The 15,726-nt window shown below is 42.9% G+C and overlaps 1 protein-coding gene across 2 annotated transcripts in view; it reads left to right on the forward strand.

Moving 5' to 3' along the window:
• Nucleotides 1–15,726, forward strand: part of LOC117435675 (receptor activity-modifying protein 3-like) — a 76,311-nt gene that overhangs the window by 15,336 nt on the left and 45,249 nt on the right. Inside the window, exons 2-3 of one of the 2 annotated variants that reach the window (XM_034059021.3) lie at nt 2,845–2,874; nt 6,719–6,875. In XM_034059021.3, the coding sequence (XP_033914912.2) occupies nt 2,845–2,874; nt 6,719–6,875 (187 nt within the window). The remainder of the gene's footprint in view (nt 1–2,844; nt 2,875–6,718; nt 6,876–15,726) is intronic. The other variant, XM_034059022.3, reaches the window with a different exon arrangement.

The raw sequence follows: 15,726 nt of genomic DNA on the forward strand, positions 1-15,726 counted from the left end.
TGGTTGAGACTCTGGTGAAGAACTATGGCACAATGGGCTGTAGGATGTCCCTCAAAGCCCATATCCTTGATGCTCATCTTGATAAATTCAAGGAGAACATGGGAGCGTACTCGGAGGAGCAAGGCGAGCGCTTCCACCAGGATATACTGGACTTTGAACGCCGCTACCAAGGACAGTATAACGAGAACATGATGGGAGACTACATTTGGGGGCTGATTCGTGAAAGTGATTTACAGTATAATCGTAAATCTCGAAAAACTACTCACTTCTAAATCTTTTGTAGTCATTTTTGTATTACTTTAGTATAAATACATGTTAATTTGGATTCATATGTTGTTTTTTTCTGACTTTATGTGAACGAAGACACAAATTCGCCCGTTTTCTCATTGGAAATAGGTACATTTCAAAATATCACTGTCCTGGTCACAAAAGCAAAGTTTGTGGGGAATAATAGCCATTTTCTATACTTTTGAGGCATAAGCAATTAGGAAATAACACTTACTACCCAGGAACAAAAACAAATAATAATTTGTTACACGGTGTTTTCTGTTAATACTTAAATGTACAAAATGTCCCACAATATTTAACAAATGGCAAAAGGATTAATTATATAGTGAAAATGGGCAGCTAATTCGGTTTCCTGTTTTAGAAAGGGATCTAGTCACATTTTTATCAGTCACATTATTGCACCTACAGAATGATACTATAATATACTTTGATTCCAATTTGTTATGCTACAACTAATCTTGCACTGGCCTGTAGGGACCAATCAATAGGAGTTGAGAAGATAGTTCTGTCAATATGCTTATAAAGATGCGATGTGATTAAGAAATGGATAAAAAACAATAAATCTTATGCCATAGTAAATACAAATAACTTAGTCAGTAAGTTAACAGGCTGACTGCAAGTTTTTGCTATTATTACTATTTAATTTTCTCAGGGTGTCCTTAACAGTCTCCTATTTACATTTTCAAGCCTCAAACCATTAACAATTTAACAGAACATCATTCTTTCAGTTATTATCCTTGGGGACAGCTGATGAGTCTCATAAAATTTTGGAGCCTAATGAACACAACCAAATGACAGCTTGCTCATTAATATGATATGGGAGGCTGTGATGGGGGCAGTGGCCTCACTTATTTTTTATTGTCCAGTGACCTCACTTATCTTTTATTGTCCAGTGACATACTGTAACAGGAAACAACCATTCTACATTCATATCATTCCAGACTGGAACCAGTTTTTCGAAATCGAACAAGTCAATGCAATATATTTGCTTCCTTGGTTCTTAACTGTTTTTTGTCAAATTGGGGGTTTCCAGATGAATTTGATGCAGGGATTTTCTGAAAGATAGTGGAAGTGGTTCTGGTGGGGGGCATTGACTGAATTGCCATGGCATATGGTGGCTGTTGACATTTTCAGACATTATGCAGTAACAATCTGAAGTATAAAAAATTATGTCTTTCCTGATTCGATCATTTCTTTTTTCATTTTTTACCTCTCATTAGAATCACATATTTCTCACAAGTTCCATTTTTTTCCAGTTGATAGTTATGTTTTCCTAAATGTATTTTCACTTTGATTTGAGTAAAGCCCATTTATACAGCAACAATGCTATTACTTCCAGCACCCTGGGCCTATTCGCAAAACTGTATGGTCATTATTCAAATGCATGACGGATACCTCTGTCGAGGTTAATAGAAAACTGGTGTAAGCAAAGATTTTTTCAGCGTATAGTCCTATCCTTGTGTGTATTTAAATAACAGTTCCCACCTAAAACAATGCTGCTGTTGCTGCAGCTATTGTAGTTGGCTTTCAGTTATGCTTTTTAGGTAGTTATTTTTTTTTTTTGTAATATCAGAAATATATTATTTGAGATGTGGAAAAGGCAGCAATATGTTATTTACAGATGTTTGGGACACCATAATAGAATAAGCATAGACCAGAGAAAAATAAAGCAGCAGTTTTCAACTTGACCTTCAGAAATATTTCCTTAAAAAAAGTTAAATGGGTTTGACATAGAATGGTCAGAAATCCTAAAGTTTACAGGAATCTTCTGAAACCCTTGTTGTCTCCTTTATACCTGCTAATATATCCACATATATTACAATGTTGTTTTGTGCTGGGATACCTGTGGCAATACCCTAAATTTGTCACAAAGTTTGGTACTTTATAAATAGTCACAGTAGTTTTTCTCCATCCTTTATTCTAACTTGGCTGGAGTGACTACCATGACTTGCAATGTGGGGTCTAAAGGGGATTCATTTGATCCGGTATGGTTCCCATACTGTCACTGGGAAATGCTAAAAACTGCTTAGACATTTACCTTACAGTATCACCGTATCCAAACACAATGAAGAACATGCTGACTTCTCCTCAGCAACACCTTGCACAAAAGTCAGATAGAAACGCAAGGGTAATGTTATCATGAAGTGAGATAAAAACAAGCAACAAAATAGAATATCGATTAAAAGCAATATTTGCAGTACAGGGTTAAGTTTGTATTACTTGATTAATCTGATTAAATGTTGCTGCATTAGTAGTCATAGCCAACCCCCAACCACACGTACACAAACACTGTATAATGTATTTCTCTGTATCTATGCTTTCTGTACAATAAAGAATGGGGAGTTTATTCGAGGAGATCTAACATTAGCTTACACTCAAAAACTGAAAACAACCATCAAAGGTTCATGATAGCCAACAAATAACTAAACTGCTGCACATCAGCCCGGATATCCTAATTGGATTCACTGTGTAATGGTAATGCCTAGAACATCTTCAATGCAGAACAATTATAATATTGATAGGAAGATGAATCATTCTTTTTTTTTTTTTTTTTAGCAAACATCTTGATGACAAGTGGACTTTCAGGTAAGCAGCCTCACATATTTTCCAGTTAATTAGTCTCCACATTTTTACTATACTTCGTTACTGCTTTATACATATCTACTGGTACAGCAGTATCTTTTACTGCCTATCTGCTAACCTTCTTCTTTATCTGTCGCACTGCCAGTCTCTCTAAATTACTTTTTGAAATAGGTCTTGGTGCGGTATCAGGCTAATTCAGTATTAACTATTTTACCCCTAGAGGCCTGAGTTCATATTCATCTCGAGACAAAAAAAAAGTTGTAACCTAACCCCCCATAGTGGACATTAGCATCACTACACCAAACAATTTAGCATACTGTACTGTGATTGCCAGTCTCCGTTATAAAGGGGGGGGGGGGGGGGGGGCAGGACTGAATATCAATAGGTATTGAGGTCAAGATTAATCAAAGCTCCCATGGCACCTATAAGCACTGTGGCTGAGTGTCATATTAAGGCACAATAAGTCACATTAAGAAAACATACATACAAAATTGTGCTTGTCTTTTGTAATTGATTGAAATTATATATATATATATATATATATATATATATATATATATATATATATATATATATATATATATATATCTCACAACAGTAAGGTAACATTTCATTTACTGTCTACATGGCCTAACCGTGAATTAACAGAATTTGTAAATCATCAAACTATGACATTATGAGGAAGCACATTTTTCTGCTTGTTTCTTTCCTGATTATTTGATAAATAAGACATCCTTAATATTTCGGCCAAATAACTATTTTTAGAGTAGATCTTTTTGACCAGTGCCTAATGGTTGACACTGAAATAGCCAGGGTACCCCTCCCGAGATCACTGCTTCAAAATGAGACAATAATTTGAACTCAGAGCTGTGCACAATCAGTTGTTTTACACAAGTCAGATCTGGTGGGAAGCTAGGTCGGAAGCCTGGATGAAGCTGAATTAGTCAGAAGCTATAATTATGTAGTTTATTTTGTTTGTTTGTTTGTTTTATTTATTCAAACATTTAGTGAAATGTACATTCCAAATTTCATAATGGTTTAGGTCAAGACAGATACTATACATGTAAAAGAACAAACATCAAAATAAATACCAAACAAACACCACAATGGATCAACAACCAAAGTCACATAGCGTATTCAAATATTAAATATATGCAGTCTCAATCCCTTAAAGTACATGGGACGAGACTATTAGAACATAAGAACATAAGAAAGTTTACAAACGAGAGGAGGCCATTCAGCCCACCTTGCTCGTTTGATTGTTAGTAGCTTATTGATCCCAGAATCTCATTAAGCAGCTTCTTGAAGGATCCCAGGGTGTCGGCTTGAAGAACATGACTGAAGAGTTGGTTCCAGACCTTCACAATCCTCTGTGTAAAAAAGTGCCTCCTATTTTCTGTTCTGAATGCCCCTTTATCTAATCTCCATGTGTGACCCCTGGTCCTTGTTTCTTTTTTCAGGTCAAAAAAGTCCCCTGGGTCGACATTGTCTATACCTTTTAGGATTCTGAATGCTTGAATCAGATCGCCGCGTAGTCTTCTTTGTTCAAGACTGAATAGATTCAATTCTTTTAGCCTGTCTGCATACGACTTGCCTTTTAAACCCGGGATAATTCTGGTTGCTCTTCTTTGCACTCTTTTTAGAGCAGCAATATCCTTTTTGTAACGAGGTGACCAGAACTGAACACAATATTCTAGGAAGGGTCTTACTAATGCATTGTAAAGTTTTAACATTACTTCCCTTGATTTAAATTCAACACTTCTCACAATATATCTGAGCATCTTCTTGGCCTTTTTTCTATAGCTTCCCCACATTGTCTAGATGAAGACATTTCTGAGTCAACATAAACTCCTAGGTCTTTTTCATAGATTCCTTCTTCAATTTCAGTATGTCCCATATGATGTTTATAATGCACATTTTTATTGCCTGCGTGCAGTACTTTACACTTTTCTCTATTAAATGTCATTTGCCATGTGTCTGCCCAGTTCTGAATGCTGTCAAGATCATTTTGAATGACCTTTGCTGCTGCAAATTTAACAAGTTTGCTTACTATACCAGAATCTAAATCATGAATGTAGATTAGGAATAGCAGAGGACCTAATACTGATCCCTGTGGTACACCACTGGTTACCTCGCTCCATTTTGAGGTTTCTCCTCTAATCATTACTTTCTTTTTTCTACATGTTAACCAATCCCTAATCAATGTGCATGCATTTCCTTGGATCCCTACTGCGTTCAGTTTGAGAATTAATCTTTTATGCGGGACTTTGTCAAAAGTTTTCTGGAAATCTAAATAAACCATGTTGTATGCTTTGCAATTATCCATTGTCGATGTTGCATCCTCAAAAAAATCAAGCAGGTTAGTTAGACACGACCTCCCTTTCCTAAAACCATGCTGACTGTGTCCCAGGATATTGTTACCATATAGGTAATTTTCCATTTTGGATCTTATTACAGTTTCCATAAGTTTACATATAATAGAAGTCAGGTTTATTGGTCTGTAGTTACCTGGTTCGATTTTGTCTCCCTTTTTGTGGATTGGTATTACGTTTATAATTTTCCAGTCTGTCGGTACAACCTCTATGTCAAGAGACTGTTGCATGATCTTGGTTAGAGGTTTGTAAATAACTTATTTCATTTCTTTGAGTACTATTGGGAGGATCTCATCCGGCCCAGGGGATTTGTTTATTTTAAGAGCTCCTAGTCCCTTTAACACTTCTGCCTCTGTTATGCTAAAGTTATTTAAAACTGGATAGGAACAGGTCAACATGTGGGGCATGTTGTCCATGTCCTACTTTGTAAAAACCTGTGAAAAGTAATCATTTAATATATTTGCTTTTTTTTTCTTCATCTATGATTTTGCCATTTGTATCTCTTAGACATTTAACCTCCTCTTTGAATGTTCTCTTGCTGTTATGATATTGGAAAAAACATTTTGGAATTGGTTTTAGCCCCCTTAGCAATATTGATTTCTATCTCTCTCTTGGCCTTTCTAACTTCCTTTTTGACTTGTGTTTGCAGTTCCAAGTACTCTTTCGGTGTACTTTGTTTTTGGTCCCTTTTAAATGCTCTGTAAATTGCCTTTTTTCTTGGAATATTTTTTTAAATTGATCTATTAAACCATTTTGGCCATTTTGTTTTAGGTTTACCTTTGGGATGTAATTGTTTTGCGCCTCAAGTACTACATTTTTAAAAAACACCCATCCTTTTTCTGTGGATGTTTTCTCTATTTTACTCCAATCTACTTCTGTTAGTCTCTGTTTCATATCTTCATAATTTGCTTTTCTAAAATTGTAAACCTTAGCTTTAGTCATTACTTTTTGGGTTCTAAAAATCACTTCAAATGAGACCATGTTGTGGTCTGAGTTTGCCAATGGCTCTCTGACCTCTGTTTTAGTTATTCTGTCTTCGTTATTTGAAAAGATATTTATGTGGAGCTGTATGAGCAAAGCATCTCCAACCCACTTCTTTGCTTATTTGTGGAAGTTGACGTCAACCTGAAGCTACTGTCATTATCAATTAAATAACATGAGAGCTATCTGGATAACTGGACATGTAAAAAAGATGGAGAGACCTTTTTGTTTCAATTGAAGATTAAAATGAAGCATTGCTGTGTCTGTGTCTAGAACACAATCATATACCATGAACACCTCCCTCTGTCTGAAAGATCATCAAATCCGATTATCATCAAATAACAACCACACAAAATCATACCTTGCATGTGTGCCAATAGTAATAGTGTAAGGCCTCATAAGACATGAACTATGGATGGCTGTTTCAGTTCATAAAAAGTCCTTTTGGATTGAAGTTTACTGAATTAACTTTGTCACTGTTTGATATTTTCCAGCAACAGAAGATAAACGACAGCAGAATCAAAAACCAAATGTAGTCATATGCAATGAAACTGCCCTGATGTTGGACATGTCGAGATGTGAAGATGACTTTAAGAGGGATATGGACCTCGTAGATCCAAAGAACTGGTGTAACTTGACATATTATATCAAGTAAGAGTCCCTTGCCTTTCTTGTCTTTAATGTTATATTAATTGCTCCAGGAGAAGAACTGTTCAACATTTCAAGACCTAAAATATCACATTATACATGAAAAGGTGTAGTTATTCTGATTTCAAAAATAAGGCTTTTAATTCTTGTTAAGCAAAAGTGTCACTATTCTGGATTTGTTTGTGGTTACAACTGTTAATGTTTCTACTGCGCCCATTCATTGAGCCTAGCGAATATAATTTATGTAAAGGCTTGCCACTCTTCAAGCGAGCCTCTTAACCACCATGAAAAAGAGCCAGGCTCGTCTGCATTCATTTTTATAGAGCTTTTTCCCTCATCTCATCTCACTGACGGGATAGAATCCGTAAGACCAGTGCATCACACAACACTGCCTGTTACAGTTACAGTCCACCTTGGGCAGTCAAGAAGGCACTGATTCAACACGCCAGCTCTGCAGGGTGTTAAAAAATCCTTAACGGTTAAAGTGATTCTATTTGCATGACTAATTTTATCAGTCATTTACACAACAGTATGTGCTACTTAAGGCATATTCACTAAACCTTCTTAAAAGTAGAAAGAAGACACCTGTTAACACAATCCCTTAACATGTGCCTTATTTCTACAAGTAAGTTGGTATTTCGTGATTTCCATTACACGAAAGTAGATGTTAAAACTTCATGCTGATTTGAACTCGGCTCTCGCCAAGATAAGCACCAACTAAGACGTAGCTTTACAGTAAACTAATGTGATCCATCTGTGTCTCCATCCATTTGCGTTTCCTTCTATATGATGATGTAGATATCCTTTTGCCTGGTGTTGATGGCTGAAGTGTAATGCTGGCTCCAGGGATCAGCTTATTTGCCTCCCTAGCGCATCAGCACACACAACAGCTGCGATTCTGGCTCCGGGGATCAACCACAGTGCGGTCTCCCCAGCGCATCAGCATGACAACCGTCTGGATTGAGCTAAGTAGGGTACATCTCTGGGGTCTTCAAATGGGCACCTTCCATCCTCTGTGTTTTGTCGACTAGCCCACGACACCTCAAGAGGGCTCGACGGTGATTCTGGCATCCCAGCATCACCCCCCTCTGTCCCCCACTCAACTCAGCCCAGCTTACTTACCTGTACATCAGCGTTTCTTTCTTTCTATTGTGCTTGAGATCCCTAACCAGAATCTTTCCGTCTCAACCACAGCCAGTTGCTGCTCCTCTCTGCTGCTTCAGATAAGTTCTTCACTGTGCGACGCAGCTCTTGGCCACTGAATCCGACATCTCTGAGAAACCGGGTTGTAGAGTGTGCCACAAATCCTCGACAACCCACCTCCACTGGGTAAACCTGGACTCTCCATCCTCGCTGTTCCGCTTCAGCGGCTAGTTGAGCATACCGGAGTTTCTTCCTCTCATACGCCTCATCTACAGCATCCTCCCATGGCACTGTTAACTCTACCAGGTGAACAAGGTGTGCTGATCCAGACCACAAGATAATATCTGGTCGAAGGTTAGTGGTGGCAATCTCCGGTGGAAAAATAAGTCGTTGACCAACATCTGCCAGCATTTACCAGTCTCTAGCAGCATCCAGTTCTTGGGCGAGGCTTGGTTTTAACACCTTTTCTTGATGGTTGCTCTCCTGGGCAGAGGAATGTTGTCTTTTGTGTGTAATGTTTTGATGGAACTGGTGGCAACTTATTGGTCATGTTACGCTTGTCTTCCAATGCTAAGGCCAAACATCACAGCACCTGGTCATGGCGCCAAGTAAACCGTCCTTGGCTAAGAGCCACCTTACATCCTGTCAAAATGTGCCTTAATGTTGCAGGTGATGAACACAAAGGACATGAGGGATCCTCTCCTACTCAGAGGTTTAGGTTCTGTGGTGATGGGAGAACATCATATGTTGACCTGATGAGGAAACTGATCCTGCTCTGTTCCATTAACCATAGGTCTTGCCAGCCAATCTTGCGTTATTCCACACTCTCCCATCTCATCCATTCTCCCTGCTTAGCCTGGGAAACAGCCTTTATGCACCTCATCCTCTCCTTCTGCTTTTGCACCTCGTTGACTACCAGCTTCCTCCATTGAGCTGGGGCTGCCTTGTGCCATGTAGGAGGAGCTGAACTGAGACCAAGACCCCCTCTTCCATGCTGAACTTCCCCCTTTATATCACCAATTCGAAGGGCAGCCTTTGTATCTTCCACAGCCTCCCTTACGCATTTGTCACGTGACTCTACTAATGTCATTTCCAGTCGGACCTTGGCACACTTAAACTCCTCGGTTAGAGCGGAGACTGGTAGCTGCAGTATTCCTTTACCATAAAGTCCCACTCTGCTGAGGCAGCGTGGAACTCCCAACCATTTCCTGATGTATGAACTGATTAAAGCTTCTAGCTTCTCTACTGTTGTCAAACAAACCTCGTACACAGTCAGTGGCCACAGCAGCCTTGGCAATAGACCAAACTGAAAGCACCAGAGTCTTAGTTTGCCTGGTAAAGTGCTGCTGTCTATGCTCTTCAACCCTTCCACTGCTTGTTGTCAAACTACTAAGATGAATGCCTCTTATTAAGGTGCGCTATGGAACTCATTAGCATACCATAGCACACCTTATCTGCCGTGTGCCTTAAGGAAATGATGCCGACAACCTTTTAAGCAAGGAGCTAAGATAGAGGAGGCTTGGAGGAGAAGATAGCCTCTATCCTGCACACAGAACACGTTTTTTTTTTTCTATCAATGCAGCACATTTCTACCCAGACAGGGCACTTAATTAAAACTTAATGACACATACCGTATGTCAACGAAATACTCTACAGCTATGGCCACAAGTTTTGCATCACCTAGAATTTTCTGATTGAGACATAATTAGAAAAAAAAAAACTGAACATAATTTAGATATTTTATTTAACATCATATACTAAGAAACTACAAAATGATATAGCGAAAGCCATAATAGTAATACAGTATTTTATGTTAGATTTTGAAATGTCACATTTTAAGAATGTTGTTAGTTTTTCGTTAAGTATATAGAAAACTACAAAGCGGTATGTAATTCAATATGTTAAAGTAACATTATTCAGCTGGTTTCATTCAACAAAATGTGTTAATCCTATAGGGTAATGCAAAACTTTTGGCAACAGCTGTAATTGCACACCATAATTATCAAAAAGAATAATTCTTGAATCACCTATGGGTAAAAACTTGCTGGACGAGCCCAGATGGAGCATTTAATTTAACTTAAATAGCACCTTTCATATGTACCATGTGCATACCATTCCCCTCATTAGTGCCATTTTTCCACATCATTTGAAAACATTACAATGCATTAGGCATATTCAGCAGATGCTAATCAACCCAACAATTTATTTTCAAGGCGTATGTGTTAACATACACCTTAAGCATTAAGGTGCACCATATCTAGGTTGATCAATACAGCTTTTAATAGCGTGCACCTTATCCTAGGATAAGGCATACCTAAAACCATAAAAGCATTTAGTGAATAGGCCCTTTTTGTCTTGTTAACCACGTGTTAAGGTTTTGTTTAACAGCCTGAACATTACATTGATTTTCATACTGGGTTAAGGGAAGGATTGTCAGATTAATATTGATTTATGCTGGTGATAAATTGTTACAAGAAAGCTGAAATGCTATAAAGAGTTGCTGTTTTAATTTAGTTTGAAATGTTGTTATTTATCAATAAATCCTGAGAAAGTAATTATAAATAATTTTGAATGTATTCTTATTTTCACAAAATGTCTACTTGAATTAATATTTGTGCCTTCTTGCCAAGTAGTAAAATGTAATTGATGCGTCCACATTTTAAAATGATTTAAATTTCAATTTAGAACCTGACAATAGTAATACAAATACATGGGCTTTATTTTCATATTTATTCATCTACCAAAATAATTACGCGGAATTATAGAGCACTGCATTGAAAAGCTGTCAGCACAGCATAACAAAATGACCATAACATGACATAATAATGGTTATTACAATTTGGAATGCTGTTATTTACATATACATTAAACATATATTTAGTGCATAGCTCCACCTGGTAACTAAATAACAATAGTGTATTTGAAGATATTTTCAGAACATCTCATTTTCATTTTGTCCTGATTCCAAATCCTTCAGGTGTCTTGTATTGTAGTGTCCACTCTTAAGGGGTTTAAACATGTATACACTATCTGGCCACTATATTAGGACATGTACCTAATATCAGGGTTGGGACAACTTTTTGCTGATCACAGCCTTGACGCGACAGTTCACAAGGTGCTGGGATGTGGCTCAAAGGATGGTAATCCATTCAATCAATAATATTTCATGCAATTTGTGCAGAGAGTTAGGTAGAGGATCATTCAATTGCATTGTTCAATTTCAGCCCAAACATGCCCCGGGCATCCAGGGATTACAGAAGCTATGGAAGGTGCCTGAAGTCTCTGGACATGTTCTTCAAACCATTCACTCACAATTCTGGCATGACGTGTGGGTGCATTACCGTCTTGAAATAAGCCATTGCCATCAAGTGCAGCATGGTCGGTTGGACAAAAATTACGCTTAAGTAAAGTATGGCAGCTTAATTTGCACCATTAATTCAGGGCGCTGACAAGTCCAATCAGGTAGACAGGTGCAAATTGGCCAGACAGTGTGTAACATTAAAGCTTTTACTAAAAAACCTACAGCAAAAGAAATAAAATATGTATATTAAATATGTATGTGGTTATGGGTTACAAGGAAATGTAGCCCTGTGACGGGGTGCCCGCTTCCCCCTATATATTTGTATTATGATTTACTGTTATTGATTGTATTTTGTATACTCTTCTGTTTTGAAAAACGACTGTGCATTGGTTCAAATGCAGTTGTAATAGTGTTTGGCTAGGATGGGGTTAATTCCCATCCAGGGATGATTGTTCAGGTGCAGGTGGTCAGGAGTTTATTGATTGTTAATTGTGCAATTAACTCCTAACCACCTGCTATATAAGCCCAGCTCCAGGCTCATTGTTTGGTTGGAGTTAGGAGAAGGAACAGATAGAGAGTTTGGAGAGTTTGGAGGAGATAGACAGCAGTGAGAGAAAACGACTGCTACCTTTGTTTGGTTAAGGTATTCGTTCTGTTTATTTCTGGCATTCTAGCTTTCTTGTGTTTGGCCCTTGTGCCCTTTTATTTGTGTTTTGAAAAGTTTATTTGGTTTAATAAAAGAAACTGCGCCACCACGCAGTGTTTTGCCCCGCATTCTGCCTTTTGGTGTACTGTTTTCCTGGAACCTGACGTCACACACATCACCACATCAGCCATCCTGCCACACATGGTGGCAGCGGTGGGATCAAACAGCGCCTCGGAGGACTCAGGCCAGGAGCAGTACTGTGGGTGCCTTATTTTTGTTTTTTTTTCTTTGAGAAGAAGTATTATTATTTTTTAATATGGGAAGGAACAGTCGCAAGAAGCAACAGCGGCAGCAACAGCGGCAGCAACAGCAACAGCAGCAGCAGCCACCCCGACAAGAAGAGCCATGGGTGGAACCGTGGGAAGTTTGGCCCGGGTGCACCTGGTGCGGCCACTTGGAACACTGCTGGTTGGACTGCCCGGAGGTGCCTCCAGACTGGGGCGGTCGCTGTGAGGGTTCTGGACACAGCTGGAGGAAGTGCCCTTTTGTGGGACCGGCAGTGCAACAGCCATTGCAGCCTGCACTGGAGGAAGAGTCCAGCGTGGCTTCACTGCCGTCTGCTGTCTGTCAGGTCTACCTGGTGGATGAAGAGTGTTCTGGTTGCAGCAAATTCGGGCACACAGTGGCCATTTGCCCCTCCCAATATCAGGGAGAGGTGTTGGCTGCTCGAATGAGCCAAAACAAGGCACCCCAAAGAACCCAGAAAGAACCGTCTGGAGAAGAGCCGCCAGCTCTGGTGCTACCAGAGCAGATTACTTCGCGGGAGATTTGGTATTGGCTGGTGGACCTTGATGGGGACATGAAGAGGGACCTCCCAGTGGCGATTAATGTCCTGTGGGCTCGAGACAGGAAACGGTGGGAAGCTTGGGAGAAGCAGCACCACCCAGAGTCCTTCCAGGATATTGCAGCTATGGTGCTTGATTACCTGGCTGCAGACATGGGAGGGGCTCCACCATTACCAGTTTCAGCGGGCAGTGCCTTGCTTACTCCAGAGCCCATGAGGGAGGAGCCCAAGTGCCCTGTGTCCAAGAAGGGGAAGCCCAAGTCGCCAAACCCGGAGAAGCCAGTGCGTACAGTGCCGAGAGGGAAAGTGTCTGTGTGTCCAGTACCCAGAGGGAAGGTGCCTGAGAGTCCAGTGCCCAGAGTGGAGGAGGAGCTGCCGTCCCGAGAGCCAGAGAGGGAGGAGCTGCTGTCCCGAGAGCCAGAGAGGGAGGAGCTGCTGTCCCGAGAGCCAGAGAGGGAGGAGCTGCTGTCCCGAAAGCCAGAGAGGGAGGAGCTGCTGTCCCGAGAGCCAGAGAGGGAGGAGCTGCTGTCCCGAGAGCCAGAGAGGGAGGAGCTGCTGTCCCGAGAGCCAGAGAGGGAGGAGCTGCTGTCCCGAGAGCCAGAGAGGGAGGAGCTGCTGTCCCGAGAGCCAGAAGGGGAGGAGCCGTCGTCCCGAGAGCCAGAAGGGGAGCCGCTGCCGTCGCCCAGAGAGGGGGAGCCCGAACGTCCACAGCCCGAGAGGGAGGAGCCCGAACGTCCACAGCCCGAGAGGGAGGAGCCCGAATGTCCACAGCCCGAGAGGGAGGAGCCCGAACGTCCACAGCCCGAGGGGGAGGAGCCCGAGCGGGAGGAGTCGGTGCGTCCACGGCCCGAGCGGGAGGAGTCGGTGCGTCCACGGCCCGAGCAGGAGGAGTCGGTGCGTCCACGGCCCGAGCGGGAGGAGTCGGTGCGTCCAAGGCCCGAGCGGGAGGAGTCGGTGCGTCTACGGCCCGAGAAGGGGAAGCCCACAGGCCCAGTGCTGAAGGGACCCGCAGGGGAAGAATATGAGCTGTCTCTCCCTCCACCGCCAGCAGAGGGGGAACAGCCGGAGCTGTCTCTCCCTCCACCGCCAGCAGAGGGGGAACAGCCGGAGCTGTCTCTCCCTCCATCGCCTGGGGTTGCCTGCCTGTCCGCGTCGCCAGAGGGGCCAGGGTGTCCCGCATCGCCAGGGGGTCCAGAGGGTCCAGCGCCGCCGGAAGGACCAGCGTTGCTGTTCCCGCCACCCCCACCAGAGGGAGTAGTGCAGGAGCTGCTGCTTCCTCCACCCCCACCAGAGGGAGCAGCGCAGGAGCTGCCGCTCCCTCCACCCCCACCAGAGGGAGTAGCGCAGGAGCTGCCGCTCCCTCCACCCCCACCAGAGGGAGTAGCGCAGGAGCTGCCGCTCCCTTCACCCCCACCAGAGGGAGTAGCGCAGAAGCTGCTGCTCCCTCCACATCCACCAGAGGGAGCAGAGCTGGAGCTACTACTCCCTCCACCTCTAGTAGAAGGAGATGTTTGGCAATCCCCACCTGTGAAGGAAGACAACGGGCTAGTCAAAGTCTCAGCTGAAGAAGATAGCCCGCTGGATGAAGTTGCACCGCCCGGGGATGCCTGCTTTGCACCTCCCGGGAATGCCTGCTCCGCATCACCTGGAGTTGGTGTGTCTTTTGCTTCTCCTAGGGTCGCCGAGGGTCCTGCTAATCCTGGGGTCGCCGAGGGTCCTGCTCTGCCTGGGGTCGCCGAGGGTCCTGCTCTGCCTGGGGTCGCCGAGGGTCCTGCTTCACCTGGGGTTGCCTGGTGCTCCGCATCGCCTAGGGAGCTACCAGTTACAAAGTACGAGGGAGAAGTGGAGCTCCCGCTGCCGCCTTCATGGCCAGGGGCTCCCCTCCCGAGTGCACCTCCCGAGGGTCCGCTGTCGCCGTTGCCTCCTGAGGGTCCGCTGCCATCGTCTCCTGAGAGCTCTGCATCGACTGGGGTCGCTGAGAGCTCTGCATCGCCTGGAGATGCTGCCTGCGCGCCACCGCCACCTGGGGATGCCGTCTGCGAGCCACCACTTTGGGGAGCTGCCTGCTCTGCACCATCTCCTGGAGTTGCTGTCTGCCTTGCATCAATGTCCAGGGATGTTGCTGGCCTGCCTTTGCCCGGGATCGCCGGGTTTCCACTGCCCGGGATTGCCAGGTTGTCATTGCCCGAGGCAGCTGAACTATCTTTGCTTGGGACCACCGGACTGCTTGTGGGCCCAAGGCAGCCTCCGTCCCCACCTCAGGAGTTTGACAAAGACATTTGGGACTTTAGGGGGGGAGGTGGCCGTAGGGCCATGTGTGCTGTGCACAAGGGGGGGCAAATGTGACGGGGTGCCCGCTTCCCCCTATATATTTGTATTATGATTTACTGTTATTGATTGTATTTTGTATACTCTTCTGTTTTGAAAAACGACTGTGCATTGGTTCAAATGCAGTTGTAATAGTGTTTGGCTAGGATGGGGTTAATTCCCATCCAGGGATGATTGTTCAGGTGCAGGTGGTCAGGAGTTTATTGATTGTTAATTGTGCAATTAACTCCTAACCACCTGCTATATAAGCCCAGCTCCAGGCTCATTGTTTGGTTGGAGTTAGGAGAAGGAACAGATAGAGAGTTTGGAGAGTTTGGAGGAGATAGACAGCAGTGAGAGAAAACGACTGCTACCTTTGTTTGGTTAAGGTATTCGTTCTGTTTATTTCTGGCATTCTAGCTTTCTTGTGTTTGGCCCTTGTGCCCTTTTATTTGTGTTTTGAAAAGTTTATTTGGTTTAATAAAAGAAACTGCGCCACCACGCAGTGTTTTGCCCCGCATTCTGCCTTTTGGTGTACTGTTTTCCTGGAACCTGACGTCACACACATCACCACATCAGCCATCCTGCCACAAGCCCACTTGGTTTTAATGGT

The sequence above is a fragment of the Acipenser ruthenus genome, chromosome 3 (genome assembly GCF_902713425.1).
Source record: "Acipenser ruthenus chromosome 3, fAciRut3.2 maternal haplotype, whole genome shotgun sequence".
NCBI classification, from domain to species: Eukaryota; Metazoa; Chordata; class Actinopteri; order Acipenseriformes; family Acipenseridae; genus Acipenser; species Acipenser ruthenus.